At 41.1% G+C, this 15,466-nt stretch overlaps 1 protein-coding gene across 1 annotated transcript in view; it reads left to right on the plus strand.

The window, feature by feature from the left end:
* LOC103088123 (protein DDX26B) overlaps positions 1-15,466 on the plus strand; it is a 39,894-nt gene that overhangs the window by 17,748 nt on the left and 6,680 nt on the right. The window contains exons 3-8 of the mRNA XM_007462897.1: positions 5,334-5,483; positions 6,283-6,372; positions 6,589-6,772; positions 7,032-7,160; positions 9,548-9,711; positions 12,210-12,362. Of these exons, the coding sequence (XP_007462959.1) occupies positions 5,334-5,483; positions 6,283-6,372; positions 6,589-6,772; positions 7,032-7,160; positions 9,548-9,711; positions 12,210-12,362 (870 nt within the window). The remainder of the gene's footprint in view (positions 1-5,333; positions 5,484-6,282; positions 6,373-6,588; positions 6,773-7,031; positions 7,161-9,547; positions 9,712-12,209; positions 12,363-15,466) is intronic.

A 15,466-nucleotide genomic window follows, 5' to 3' on the forward strand; every position in this document is an offset into this window, starting at 1 on the left:
ATTCAAAGATGTCTTTAGTTGGCTATACAGATTTAAACCAGACCTGAATTAGCGTATTTATTAAGATATGAGGCATTTTCTTTCTGTAAGTCAGATTTATATAAAGGATGGATACAAGGTATGGAATGATAGGATATGAAAACTGGAAGGGACCTTAGAGTTGGTTTTCAGTTTTCTCATTGCTTAGGTGAGGAAACAGCCCCAGTAAGGGGAAACGACTTACTCTGGACCACTTGTTTTGCTAGTTAGTTACAGCCAGGATTAGACCAGGGTCTTCCAAGTCCTAATTCACTGCTCCCCGCACCCAACTGGTCTGCGTTCTGACATCAGGGAAAGTAGACTTAAACTAATGAAATTTGGAAATTCCATTAAACTTATGAACCTTTAAGCTAGTATAACAAGGCATGTCTATGAGGTGAATATGTAGAATAGGTAGAAGAACCTCTAGTATAGTGGTTTACATTGGTGGGTTCTAAAGTTAGGCTACCTGGGTTCAAATCCTGGCTGTGTCATTTATTAGTTGTTTTGACCTGGACAAGTTGTTTATCCTCTCTGAGCCTCAGTGTGCTAATCTATAAAATGGACATAATAATAGCACCTACTTCATGGGGTGGTTATGAGGCTCAGATGAGAAGGATAGATATAAAATGCTCTGCTTAGCATAAGTGAGTTCCTGACACATAGGCACTGATTAATATTACCTATGATTATTATTTATCATCATCATCATTATTCTCATTTTACTTCTGGGAGGCTTTAAAAACTTGACCTGTGAAGACAGCAAACTCTTAGTTTAGGATTTCATTCACCCCAGGTTATTCCTTTGTCCTAAACCTCTATTCTTTAGTTGTCTCAGGTTAGAAGTTTTGTAATCATCTGTTACTCTGTCTCATTTAGGCCTATGGTCTGTCTGTCACCAAGTCCTATCTTGGTGGTTCAAAATGTTTCTCAATTAACCCCTTCCTCAGGCCTAGATGCCTATTCTAACCTCCTAGCTTATTTTTCCTGACTACAGCTTCTCCTTCTCTAGTCTATCCTATAATTCACTGCCAGACTGACCTTCCTGAGACACTGTTTGATCCTGTTTTCCCCAGCCTTGGAATCTGTAATGAGCCTATTTTCTGCTGAAGCAAGGCCAAGTTCTCCTGCCTGACCTTCAGTTCCCTCTAGATGATCTGTCCAATAGATATATAATGCCAGCCATACACAGCATTTCAAATTTTCTAGTAGCCACAGGTGACACTTTTAGTAATATACTTTATTTACCTAAAAGCATTCAAAACATTATCACTTCAACATGCAATCAATCGAAAAATAAATAATGAGATATCTTCATTTTTTTGTTGTTGTTCTAAGTCCTCAACATCCCATGTGTATTTTACATTTATATCACATCTCAAGTCAGACTAGCCATGTTTCAGGTTCTCAGTGGCTGGGGGGCTACTGGATCAGATAGTGCAACTCCAGACTGTGCCTCTCTGACTATCCACTATCCCCCCAACAGACAAGACATACTCAAGTCTTACCTCCTCCTGGTCTGTTAAAACAAAATAGAGATAGTAACACCATGCCTATTTTATAGGATTGTCTTAGGCAAATGTGAAGTATGAAAATGCGTTGTAAGCTGTAAATCTCCATAAAAATGTATGGAAGTTATTATCAGGAGTAAAGGTTTTACTGACATGAGAGTAGGATATCTTTAGAGTTACTTGAAATAAAAGACTGTATGAAAGAAGGTCAATGGGCTGTCCTGAATTCATTTATGAAAAAATCAACTGCAAGCAATGAATGAAGAATATAAACATATACTTTCTCCCACTAGAACTAATAATTATCTTTTTGGAAGAATTTTTCACATTATTAAGGTTCTCTAGATATTTAAATTACTCTGTAGGCCTTTTTTCCCCTTTAGCATTCTGAGGACTGGATTTAGGGGCATTAATTCTTCTCTTGAAGGAGCTAAACTGCTACCAAGAAGTTTATTGCTTTGGGTTGTAAGTGTAGCCCATACACTGTGTAGTACTGAGATAGGAATAGCATTCAAATTTCAAGTGTTGTCTAATTCATTGCAAAGGATTGGAATTGACCTAAAAATTGAATGCCAGTGATTCAGGTGCAGAAACAATTTGTAAAATGTTTTCAATTCATATTAGAAAGGAAATTTTAAAGAGCAGTCATTCTGACAGATTGACTAGTGACAATTAGGACACATTATTTTAAACACAGATGAGTTATAGGGTGCTTGCTTCGGTGGTACTCAAACCTTATCCCAACCCTTTACCAGATCAAGTAGTTCACTGATTTTTCTTTAGTCATGCCTTGAACTATCCTGTGGCTCTCAGGAGTTCAACACGCGCTGCAGATGTAACTCTGAGTGTATAGTGTAGAAGTTAGATTGCTAAATGAAGCCATTCTGGAAAAAAAAAGTCAACTTTGTAAAGTGGCTTCTGGGTGAAAGACCCCACAATTCACAGGCTTGCCCAAGCAAGAGAACTCAACCTAATGTATGACCCTTTTTCTCCCTCACCCATGCCCCTAATTAGCTACTAAATCCTTCTGACTCCACCTCTGAAATACTTCTTTAATCTGCAGCCTCCTCTCCATCCCCGCTGCCCTCGCTCAGGCTTTCATCACTTTTCTCATACGCTATTGCAACATTTCTCCAAACCAGTTTCCCTGCCTCAAGCTTCAGCTTCCCCTCCACCCCACAGTCTATTCTCCAACTCCCAGCAGAACGGTCTTGCTAAAATACAGATCTGATCATGCCATGCCCCTAATTAAAAACCTCAAGTCATTCCCAGGGCCAACAGATAAAATCCAGACTACTGAGCACAATGTACACACAGCACGTTATAGTCAGAGCCCAGCTTATCAGCTTTGCCTCCTGCTGCGTACTCAGAGTGATGATAATCAAATTACTTGCGGTTCCCCAGGAAGCCCCGTCCTTTTATAAACTCTGTTCTCTTCCTTTGCCCTGCCCCCTCCACTCCTCACATCAGTGTGGGGATCCCATGATCTTCTCCTCATGCCATTAGACTTCTTCAAATGCCCCGTCTTCTGTGACAAGCCTTCCCTAACTCCCTGGTCATTTGTTCTTTCCGTCTCCATAACTGCATTCCTTATTCCTTTGCGGCAGGAACTCCTCAAGGGCTAATTCCTCTTGATATCTCCAGCATGTAGCCTTCTGCCCAGCGTAGCATAGTTGGTCCATACAAATTTGTTGGATAAATAAAGGAAAGAATTGATGCTATCCCCCTCCCTCACCCACAGCTGTAGACCTTCTCTTCTACCCCAAATAAGAAAGCTAAGTTTTGAATTCAGTGTGATTTATAATCACCGGCTGATATTTCTAAGTATTTGATGAGGACAATTCAAATCATAATCCTTCCTTTTAACTAAAGTTTAGTTTGTCTAGTTCAGTAAGCTTTTCCTGGGGTCACAAGGAATTATTCACATCCTCTACTCTTCCCAGCTACTATAAGTCATATGTACAGTCTGGCCAAAGGAATACTACATGGAAAGGTTCTACCTTTAGATCCTTTGACTTAACAGGATATGTTAAGAAACACACACACACACACACACACACACACACACACAGAAAACTCACATTTTTAAAAAATTAATAAATTAATTAATTTTATTTTTGGCTGTGTTGGGTCTTCGTTGCTGCACCCGGGCTTTCTCTAGTTGCAGCGAGCGGGGGCTACTCTTCGTTGTGGTGCGCCGGCTTCTCATTGCGGTGGCTTCTCTTGTTGCGGAGCACGGGCTCTAGGCGTGCGGGCTTCAGTAGTTGTGGCTTGCGGGCTTAGTTGCTCCACCGCACGTGGGATCTTCCCGGACCAGGGCTTGAACCCGTGTCCCCTGCTTTGGCAGGCGGATTCGTAACCACTGCGCCACCAGGGAAGTCCCTAAAAGCACATTTTTAATTTCACAGAATCCAGACTATTGGACTGGAAAGGATCTTAACCAGGATCACCTTCACCTTGTATGGTTGTGGAGGTTGCGTACTGTTCAAGCCTAGGGGGCGCCATTCTCATGGATCACAATGTGAATGGCTCTCCAGGGTTGTAACATGCACAGCCTTACAGAGTATCCCTGTTTATCTAATCCTCTTCATTTTCAGATAATGAAACTTAGGTCCTAAGAGCCGGCAGGTTTGCTCAAGGTCATGCATATACTTCATAGTAGGGTACAGGCAATGGGCCCCTTTTCTGCCTTTCCGTCACTCTGACCCAGATTGCTTTAGGAGGCTATGAAACTAGAAAAGATAGTGTTTGCTATAGTTGTGTGGATAATGGTCTTTAGCTGAACATGAAATTTCAGTCATTTCGTTTAGCTCTGCATTATTTGCACTAGCTTTCCACCTCCAGCTCTACTGGTCTGGTTGGCATGACTTGAACCTTTAGCATATTACACTACTGCCCACAGGGCTACCAAGACTCAGGTGCCCGTTTGTCCCACAAAGTTGCCAGGCTGTGCTGTCTACTGTCTCCTTTGCTGGCCTATTCCTCTGTGACCTACTGTTAGCTGCCATCTTCTTTTGGCTTCTCTTCTTGGCGTTTTGTGCTGCTTTGTCTTTATAGCCACATTGCTGACTAGTCAACGTGGTCCTTTCCTTCTGTTCTACAAATGATTCAATCAGAGCATGTTGGCTGTTGACCTTGGGTCTTTGGTTCTTTGCTGCTGTTCATAGCTGCCGGGGGTGCCTAGGCGATGCTGCTTCTTTGTCAAAACTTTTTGTTTCTTTTCTTTCTCCCCTATTCTAGATCTGCGCCTTTCTGAATGCTTAAAAGATGCCAGAAGGATTGTCTCCACATAGTTGTGGCTCCATTCCTATAATTCCACCTATACTCTTGTTTAAAGTGAAAATATTGTTTGGGAGAAAAAACTCTTGGTTAGAAAAGTTCATGTAAATCAGACACTCAATAGCTAATTGTCTCTATCAAGGACAATGCATTTAAAAAATTACTCCTTCCTCTGCCCCATGCTCTGTGCTCATCCTCAGTGTCAAACAAAGGTAAATACTGAGGTGTTTTGGTAGGTTTGATTGAGCCTGAATAGCAAACTAGGCTTCTTGAGCCAAAGCCCTCCAGCGATAATGGACTGAATGCATTGTTTGCGTCTTTGCTCTTGATCATTAAGGCTGGCAGATCTTTCTGAAACTAATGGCCTGCTTTTGTTCCACTTGATCAGTCGAGATATAGAATAGAATTAGATTAAGGAATTATTAATATGTTAGAGGTTTGATACTTGCTATTTGGTGGTTGTTTGCACTTTATATATTGTTCATTGTATAATCGGGAATTTCTTTGTAAATGTTTGGTTTGCAGGCTGGTTGGAAGGAAAATCACGCAACATTCATGAGTGAACTAAAAAATCTTCAGGCTTCTGGACTGACTACTCTTGGTCAGGCTCTAAGATCCTCATTTGATTTGTTAAATCTCAATAGATTAATATCTGGAATAGACAACTATGGACAGGTAAAAAATAATTTGAGTGAGTACGGCTAATTTATTTTGGTGACTTGGGGTAAGAATTTAAAATTGGGCATGGCTACCAAGTTTTCTGCTCTTTTTTTATAACGTCCAAAAGGAGGTCCATGTACTTTTAAATACATGCTTTAACAAAAATCGTTTTGGGGGAGTCTTTTATGTGGCTTGACCACAAAATATTTAAAATTGCCTACGCATCAGATCATCAGCTATCATGGGATGAATACATTGCTGAGAATATTGGAACAAGACAATTGAAGAGAAACTTTCAGAGTCCTTAAGTCCCTCGTCCCTCTCAATTCAACGAAAAAGCTCTAGTATAAGAGGAAGGCAGAATAGCATTTGCTGATGTTATCATTACACTTTCCCGCTGTAAAAGCTCTGCTCACAATAACCAGTCACTGGCCAGGTTGCAGAGCGTAAGTCATTAATGTCCCCCTCACTGTGCCAGGATTCTGAATGATACATGGGTGTGGAGGATGCTGCCATTATAATCCCTTTAATATCTTTCTTTTATGATTACTTGGAAAGCAGAGGGAGAGGGGGATTTGGATGTTATAGTTTGGGGAGTTCCTGAATTATAAGAATTCCTCAGTTTATTCTGAATGTTACCTCTGCAGGGATTGTTATTTTGATTCCCACTCACTTCAGTCCCTAATCTTTTCCTTCTTATTTATCCAGGCAAATTTTATCACACACTTGAAAGATCACAGGCGAGGCAAATGTAAAAGTTGAAATACAATGTTATTACTTTACACAGCTCTAATACTTTTTAAATGTATTTTAGGGGAGAAATCCATTTTTTTTAGAACCATCTATTTTAATTACCATCACAGATGGAAACAAGTTAACAAGTACTGCTGGTGTTCAAGAAGAGGTGAGATTTCATTTTTTTTCAAATTTCATTTAAACGGCAGAGAACATGCAGCTATTTCAGTTAAGAATAAGATTGAGCAAGCGTTCCATCTCAGTAATCCTTGAAAGATCGCCTCATTTTATTGAGGACATCAAAGGAAAGTGGACTCTAACTCTCGAACTGCTTCATTTTTGTATGGGTTGTTATGATGAAACTTTTCCGATTTTGCCTTATCAGCTTCATCTGCCTTTGAATTCTCCTCTGCCTGGAAGTGAACTAACCAAAGAACCTTTTCGTTGGGATCAAAGGTTATTTGCCCTGGTGTTACGTTTGCCTGGATTGGCTTCTACTGAACCAGAGCAGCTAGGGAGTGTACCAACTGATGAATCTGCCATTACACAGATGTGTGAAGTCACAGGAGGTATTGGCAATATTTACTATCTCTAAAGGAAAAATTCAGGGCAGCAGAGTACCATTTTTCTTAAATGCCACATCCAGTCTTTACTTCTTTTCCTTCCGAATCTTTCAACTCCGCTGCTTAAGCTCATCATTAGCGTGATGTTTGCTGCCAGAGTACTTTTGATTATTTCAAGTTGTATTTTAGGATTTCAGATGCTTGAATTGTTAAGTGGTGTTTTATTTGATCAAACTTGTACTATTTGTTTTTCCTTCTGGTATAGGTCGCTCCTACTGTGTTAGAACACAGAGAATGTTGAATCAATGTTTAGAATCTTTAGTTCAAAAAGTTCAGAGTGGTGTAGTTATTAACTTTGAAAAAACGGGACCAGATCCACTTCCTATTGGAGAAGGTACGGTAGATAACCTTTTTTTTTTTTTTTTTGACCTTAAAGTGTTATATAGGAGAATGATCTGAAATTGAGAAAACATTGAACTAATCGCAGTAGGCGCAGTCTTCACTAGCCACACACAATCAAGTGGTTACAAACATCCATCCAAACAACTACCATTCATTCATTGCCTGTGGATACATTTCAGGTAGCCAAATTCTAGCTTTAATTCAATGTCAAATATTCCTCAGAAAATTCTCCCTTTTCCCTACCCATTTCATATTCCAGGTCCCAGTCTTGGGATGACACTGAATTCTTCACTTCTCTGTTCATGAAATATCTGGAGATTGACTACACAGTGCCATTTAACCAGCCATCTGCTTTTGGTCTTGTGAGCGCCAAACGTGCCAAGCTATCTTGATGAAATCTGTGAATGTTTAGCCAGGGACAGCTAATATTCTATAAGATCCTACACCAGTATTTTCCTGGCCACTTTTTAACTGCAGAACCTTTTCTCTTCAAATGAGATTTTATGGAAACTTCCACATCTCAAAATATGAAAGCAGAGCTACTTTTGTATTGGGAAAGGGAATCATACCCCATTGCACGGCTTCCTCAGAGCTCTGTCCAGGCCATCGCTTCTCCTCATTCCTGTTGGTTCACACACACACATACATACATATGTGTACCTAGACTCCATCATCACCACAGTGCTTGTCTGATCTGATCCATACATTTTAATCGCTGTGGCCACAATTAGTGGTAGCTGCCTGGAGAAGCAAAGGGAGTAAGTGCAAAGGGGCAGAAAGACCCACATTTCTTGCTAAAGCAGTGGATCCTGACCTTTTTGCTATTTAGTCCCCAGAACCCTTTGAGAAACTATTAGAAAAAGTAGAGACCCCTCTCCCCAGGAAAATGGACATGGGCAGCACATACACACATAATTTTGCATTTCATTTCAGGGGTTCTTGGACTCCAATTTAAAAACACCTGCTGTAGGGACTTCCCTGGCAGTCCAGTGGTTAAGACTCCGGGCTTTCACTGACGAGGGCTCAGGTTCTATCCCTGGTCAGGGAACTAAGATCCCACATGCCACGTGGCCAAATTAAAAAAAAAACACAAAAAAAACAAAACCAAAACAACAACAACAACAAAACCCCTGCTGTAGAAGACTGAGGCTTCACAGCCCATTTAAAAGTAATTAAATTAGTTGCAAAAGAAGGACATGTTGTATTGGTAACGATTGACCACTCAGGTCTATAATTTTGTGTTCATTACCTTCATGTGAACGGGGAACTTTCCTACTGAAAACCAATTAGATGGTGTCACGTACATAGCTCAGACATTCTTTCTAGTCCCATTTCCCCTTTGTCCAGGGTTCTTAACCTTTGAGATTCTGATGAAAGCTAAGAACTTTCTCCTCAGAAAAATGCACATCCCCAGAATTGTGAGCTCAACTTTAGAGGGGGTGTCTTGGTCCCCTGAAGCACTACACGTATTCGCTAGAGCTCCATGGGCCGCAGTAAATCCCCTGCTCTAAAGTAATTACTTGTTTAAAGTAATGCTTAAGTAAATCAGATGATATTGAAGAAAAAAATGAGACTCAAATCACTAACACATATCTTTTACGAATATAATTTAGACTAATGAATCATCCCATTAAAGGTTATGTAACTCTGTCTTGCCCTGTTTTCCGGGGGCAAATGAAATATGCTAGTTCAAATAATTAAAATGCATTCAGGATATATTATTCAGCATTATACGATGCCCAGTTTCCATGGGATTTTAATGATGGGATGGGCAAACTATAATGAATTAGTCCACATAAACGTGATGCATTTGCTTTGTGTTCCCTCCCCAACTACATACATAGATTGTGTTGTCAGCATTTCTTCTACCTTTTGGTGAATTTGCCTTTGTGGTCATTGGGTCTAACTGTTTAGTAAAGAATACTTTTTTTCATCTGTTGGAAATAGAAAATCTAAATAGAATTTATGACCTGTTTTGTCAGATTCAAAAATGTAAAACTATACCAGGGAATGAACAATTTCATTTGCCTAATTTGGAAAAATAACTGTTGTCGTTTAGTGTGTTTAATTTATGTGTCCAAATCTCAGAAAATTTAAAACTAACTTTGTAGCAGTTTTCCGTATAACTACATATTTTGGTTGTAATTAAGGAATTGGTGGGGCAGGATGTTGGATTAGAGGGGATGGATTAGATGATGAAAAGAGTTGCTAGAGAGAACATTCAGAAATCCTAGTAGAGTCACTTTTTACTTCCATCTTTCATGAATCACTGTTTTGGTTTTGTTTTGTACTTTGTTTTTAACTGAAAAATCTGTACAAGAAGATCAGAGGCTGTGAAAGGAAATTCATGCCTTAGTCTGTCTTTTGTTTAACTTTTAGATGGACTTACGGATTCATCCAGGCCAAGCAATTCATTTGCTGCTCAACCATGGCATAGCTGTCATAAGCTCATTTATGTGCGACCTAACTCTAAGACTGGTGTTCCTGTTGGACATTGGCCAATTCCAGAATCTTTTTGGCCAGATCAGAATTTACCTTCACTAGTAAGTGTCATAAAACAAAAAGGTAAACATCATTCTGGATTTTCAATTAGTTGATTGCAGAGAACCTTTTAAAATAGCTTGGAAGCTTTTAAGTTGTGCCTTCTATTTCTTACTGGAAAGTCTAGCTTGTACCTAAAAGCAAGAGAGGACCTCCTTTCTGTTCTGGCATTCTTTCTTTCAGTTGCCTTTGCCACTTGACCTGCCCTCTTCAGGTGTTAAAATATTGTTATTTTTGATGTTGTTGCAATCTGTGACTTGGTTTTTATTTCAGGGCCAGAGGCGCTGACTTGATTTACATGGTAAACACAATCTCTAAAAAGGGCAGGCATTGGTTTTCATGTACATCCCCTGGAAATTAGAACCTAGTTTGCACCTTGTATAGGTTCTAGAAACATATTCAAAGCAGAGGTCATTCTCCTTCCTCCGAGGGAGCCATTAGACATGTAGTGGGACTCTGTGGGCCTACTTCTCAGGTTTTTGTAATCAGTGGACTTGACTTCCTTGGCAATTCACCTTTCAACAGTGGGTAATTAAGCAATATTTTTAAAATGATCTCTAAGCAAGCGTTTATCTTTTTGTTCACTGTATTTGGTGGAAGAGGGTTTGATATAGTAGTGGCTCCTAGCACCACATGAATTGGCTTGGGAGGGGGGAAGGCACAGTATCTAGTAATAAGGGAAACCATATGAAACCCACTCGCCCTTTCATCTTCCTTCCTCCCCGCAGCCAATATAAAAAGGCCAGAGTAATCCTTGAGGGACGGAGGGGGCACAAAAAGGTCTCTGCTCTTCCAGCACCTTCTTGGTTCAGCTAATCTATAGTCTATCTAGGTTTTAGACATTTCTGGCATGAACTGCAGTTTCTCCTGGATTGCTATTTTGAGGCTCCTGCATTGTTTTCAGAGGTGGCCACAAAATGCCTGAATGTACAACTGAAGAGCCATCTTCAGCCCCTGCCGTGGGTGAGGCTCTGTCTCCTAATCCCGTCCCTTGGGGCACCAAGGTGGCCCGCTTGTCAAACCTCAGGGCCCAGTTACTCTCAGCCCCTTCAAACCCCAGACTGAATGTTTTCATTACAAATTTGCTTCATTATTGCTGGTGACAGGGTTTCACTCATGTCTTTTTCTTTTATGAAGTTCTATTTTTTTTAATTAATAATTTTATTTTTGGCTGTGTTGGGTCTTCATTGCTGCACGCGGGCTTTCTCTAGTTGCAGCGAGAGGGGGCTACTCTTCTTTGCGGTGCGCGGGCTTCTCATTGCGGTGGCTTCTCTTGTTGTGGAGCACGGGCTCTAGGTGCGCAGGCTCAGTAGTTGTGGCACGTGGGCTCAGTAGTTGTGGCTCGTGGGCTCAGTAGTTGTGGCTCGCGGGCTCTAGAGCGCAGGCTCAGTAGTTGTGGTGCACGGACTTAGTTGCTCCGCGGCATGTGGGATCTTCCCGGACCAGGGCTCGAACCCATGTCGCCTGCACTGGCAGGCAGATTCTTAACCACTGCGCCACCAGGGAAGTCCCCACTCATGTTTTTTCATAGATTTAAATCTAATAAGCCAGAAATATTTTGCAAGTTTGATTAAAATAAAAATTTTTTTAAAAACCAGAAAGAAGGAATTTCAGGAAACTCACACATAGCTCGTAGCTTCAGCTTTAAAAGCACATTGGAAGGCTATTTTTCTCAGCTTCCAAAACATCTTGTAGATTTGTAAATCATAAAGCCAAATGAGCATGTTTTTCCCTTTTATGAAGGAAACAAGTGTTTTGGCGTATTCACATCAGCCTCACAGATCTCTCAGCAAGAGTAGGTAGAGCCACATCTCACGCTTGACCCTGGAACTTGTCCTATCTCTTTTTCTCTCCATTCGCCCTTGCTGCCACCATTTCTCTCTCTGGTGCTCTCCATCTCCACAAGCTAAAGCCATTAATAACATGGCTGCTCCATCAATCTGCTCTGGTACCCCAGGTACATGGGCCTTTCAGCCCAGCCAAAAGCATCCCCAGCTCTAGCTGTTCAAAGAAGTGTGTGGGTGTGAGAAATGTTATAAAAATTCAGCTGCAAAGAAAATTTCAACCAGGCTCTGGAGTTGTGACGGGCTCCTTTTCAGTCTCTATCTTGCCTTTTCCATGCCTTTACAGTTGTTCACCTTGCTTGTTCGTGGCTCCAGCTCTGTCATTACCGCATTAGAAAACTTCATGGATTTCTTCTTCCCTAGCAGTGTCTGGCCTCTCTGAAACCTCATGGTACAAAGGAGTGAAGGGCAGGTAGTCCTTGGAGGTTGCAAAAGTGGATCTGAATTTCAGAGTTCTTAACATTCAAAGCAGTTTTATTTTTTACTTCCCTGAAACCGTAGTTATGAGTGTTATAATGTACCTTTCTCAATTCATCTTTCTCAAAACAGTAGTCTGTATCTCAGCGGTGGTTTAACAAAGCATAAAAGGGTTGCAGAATTATCAGAAATGTAAACTCTCTTTATAACGGATTATATTTTCCCCTCTTGTTTTTTAGCCTCCACGAACATCTCATCCTGTTGTGAGGTTCTCCTGTGTAGATTGTGAGCCAATGGTAATAGACAAACTTCCCTTTGACAAATATGAACTTGAACCTTCACCCTTAACTCAGTACATCCTGGAACGAAAGTCTCCCCATACCTGCTGGCAGGTACTTATCCTTTGTTGTTAGCCAAATGTCTGGAACCACTCTGAGATCTTTAAATTGTCTTAAGAAGTTTCAAAGGTTAATCTGGGAATAGTCGAGCTGAGTCTGTTGATAATGTTTCTCACAAATGCTATCAAATAAGCAACAAGGCCAAGCAAATAATTTCAGACTGATATGAATCACTAGCCTACTGTACACTGCCATTTAAGGAAGTATGATCTGATGAAACCTATGTATTTGAGGATTTGGAAGACTCCCCTAAAGCCTATCCAGGGACCCCAGGTTAAGAATCCCTAACCTAGGGATTTCCCTGGTGGTGCAGTGGTAAAGAATCCGCCCTCCAATGCAGGGGACGCGGGTCCAATCCCTGGTCGGGGAACTAAGATCCCACATGCCGTGGGGCAGATAAGCCCGTGAGCCACAACTACTGAGCTCGTGTGCCTCAGTGAGAGAGCCCATGTGCTGCAAACTACAGAACCCATGTGCCCTGGAGCCTGTATGCCACAACTAGAGAGAAGCCTGTGCACCATAACAAAAAGATCCCTCATGCCTCAACAGAGATCCCGCGTGCCACAACTAAGACCCGACGCAGCCAAAAGACATAAGGAAAATAAATAAATTTTAAAAAAAGAATCCCTAACCTAAATGATGTAATTCTATTCAGCTATGGATTCTTCAGCTGAAGCAATGTTCTCAGTCCTTATTGTGAGCTTGACAGATTGTAAGTACAAGATATTTTTCTTAATTAAAAAAAAAATATTTAAAAATTTAATTTTTAAAATTGGGATGCAGGATCTTAGTTTCCTGACCAGGGATCGAACCCGTGCCCCCTGCGGTGGAAGTACGGAGCCCTAGCCACTGGACCACCAGGGAATTCCCAGTACAAGATATTTTTGACCAATAAATAAATAAATAATAAATAAATAAGCCCGAAACTACTTTATGTATTTGTGTAATGTAATCAAACCCTTCTTCCTGTAGTACAAACTACATTGGTGAGTGTAGTGTGGATTTTCCTTGGATGAAGCAAATGCACATACACTGTCTCTTCCAAGGGTTATACTTCAGCCAGAAGGGCTTGCTGATTTGTTAGTAGACTCACCTTTGGATTTTAATTTGTGAAAATCCAGATGCGGCAGTCACAGCCTTTTTATTTGAATATAATAAGGAAGCCCTACACTGTAAGGATATTTGTTCTATTTCTAAACTACAGCACCGTATAGCAATCAGTAATTGTTAGGTTCTACTTACGCAAAAAACACTTTCAGACTGCCATCTGTTTCATCCTAAAATGCGAAATCATTGCTACTAGTTGCCTTTAAGCTACTTGAATTCTCCAAAGATGCTAAAACTGGGTAGAAAAAAAAGGAACAGGCATAAAGCAAGGATGTAAAAGTGCAAGAAACAGAATGATCTCATAAATATAATATTGAGCGAAAGAAGCCAGACATAAAAGATCACATATCATATGATTCGACTTTATATAGTTCAAGAAGAGGTAAGACTGCCTGACTCTGTTAAAAGTCGGGACAGTGATTTCTCGTGGGGGTACAGAATAGTGACCAGAAAAAGACACGAGGGGGTTTCTGGTTAGGTTCTATCTCTTGATCTGGGTGCTGATGACACACGTGCATTCATTTTTGAACATTCATTGAACTGTGTACTTATAATTCATGCACTTTTTTGAACGTATGTTTATATTTCAATAAAGTACACCAAAAGTGTGCTAGAAATGTAGAGATAGGGATGATAGAATGCTAAGTTAAAATCAAGACAGGCTTGGGCTTCCCTGGTGGCGCAGTGCTTGAGAGTCCGCCTGCCGATGCAGGAGACGCGGGTTCGTGCCCCGTTTCGGGAGGATCCCACATGCCGCGGAGTGGCTGGGCCCGTGAGCCATGGCCGCTGAGCCTGCGCGTCTGGAGCCTGTGCTCCGCAAATGGGAGAGGCCACAACAGTGAGAGGCCCGCATAACGCAAGAAAAAAAAAAAAAAAAAAAATCAAGACAGGCTTGAATTTATGAATTGAAAAACATTTTGGAATAAAAGCAAATAAAATTATAAATTATACTTCTTCCCTAAATGAAACCCTCTTTTCTATATGGCACCTTCCTTGTAAATCTTCTCCAAAGGAACTTAAGAAATACTTAAGATCCCTGCAGCACCCCTCAAATATGCCATATGTCTTTCATTTGCATCTTACGTTACTTTGGTTTAGAGTAGTTTAATGCGGTGAATTGGTGGGAGTGAAAAAGAATAAGATGAACCAGGAGCTGGGAAATTCGGCAAAATCATAATGGAGACTGGATTCTAACCCTAGCTCTGCCACCAGCTATGTGGTCTGGGATCAGACACTTTCTCTAGACTAGGTGGTCTCTAATGATCACTTTGAGCCCCCAAATTCTATGAATTTGCAGGTGATAAGAAATTTGGAAATACTCAGTGGGCTTATGGGAAGGAAGGAAGGTATGAAGGTGGGAAGGGAGGGAGTAAAGACAGAAAGGGAGTGAGAAAGGAACAAAAAACAGTGCTTTGGGGCTTCCCTGGTGACGCAGTGGTTGAGAATCTGCCCGCCGATGCAGGGGACATGGGTTCGTGCCCCGGTCCGGGAGGATCCCACGTGCCGCGGAGCGGCTGGGCCGGTGAGCCATGGCCGCTGAGCCTGCGCGTCCGTCCGGAGCCTGTGCTCCGCAACGGGAGAGGCCACAGCAGTGAGAGGGCCGCGTACCGCAAAAAATAAACAGTGCTTTCCTTTCAGGGGAGTATTACAGGTCTGATCCTTGCCGGCCGCAACTTTTTTATCCTTTATGATGATTTCCCCCCTTTTCTATTATACACACTTAGGAAATTGGAGGAAATCCAACATGTTTTATTACAATTATCTGTTTCTATTAAGGTTCAGATTAAGACATGAAATCTAGTAGGTGAGTCATGTTTTAGCACACCCCATTTTTTTGTGGAGGCATCCATTACATAGGAAGGGTTTATTCTTAGCTACAGCTAAGCATAGCAAGAATTTAGTGAACTGGTAGGTGATATGGCTGGGGCCAAGAATTAGCAAAGTAAGTGGGTTCTGTTCACCATCAGGGTTTGACTTTTGTCTTAAATAAT

The sequence above is a fragment of the Lipotes vexillifer genome, unplaced genomic scaffold (assembly GCF_000442215.2).
Source record: "Lipotes vexillifer unplaced genomic scaffold, Lipotes_vexillifer_v1.1 scaffold481, whole genome shotgun sequence".
Lineage (NCBI taxonomy): Eukaryota > Metazoa > Chordata > Mammalia > Artiodactyla > Lipotidae > Lipotes > Lipotes vexillifer.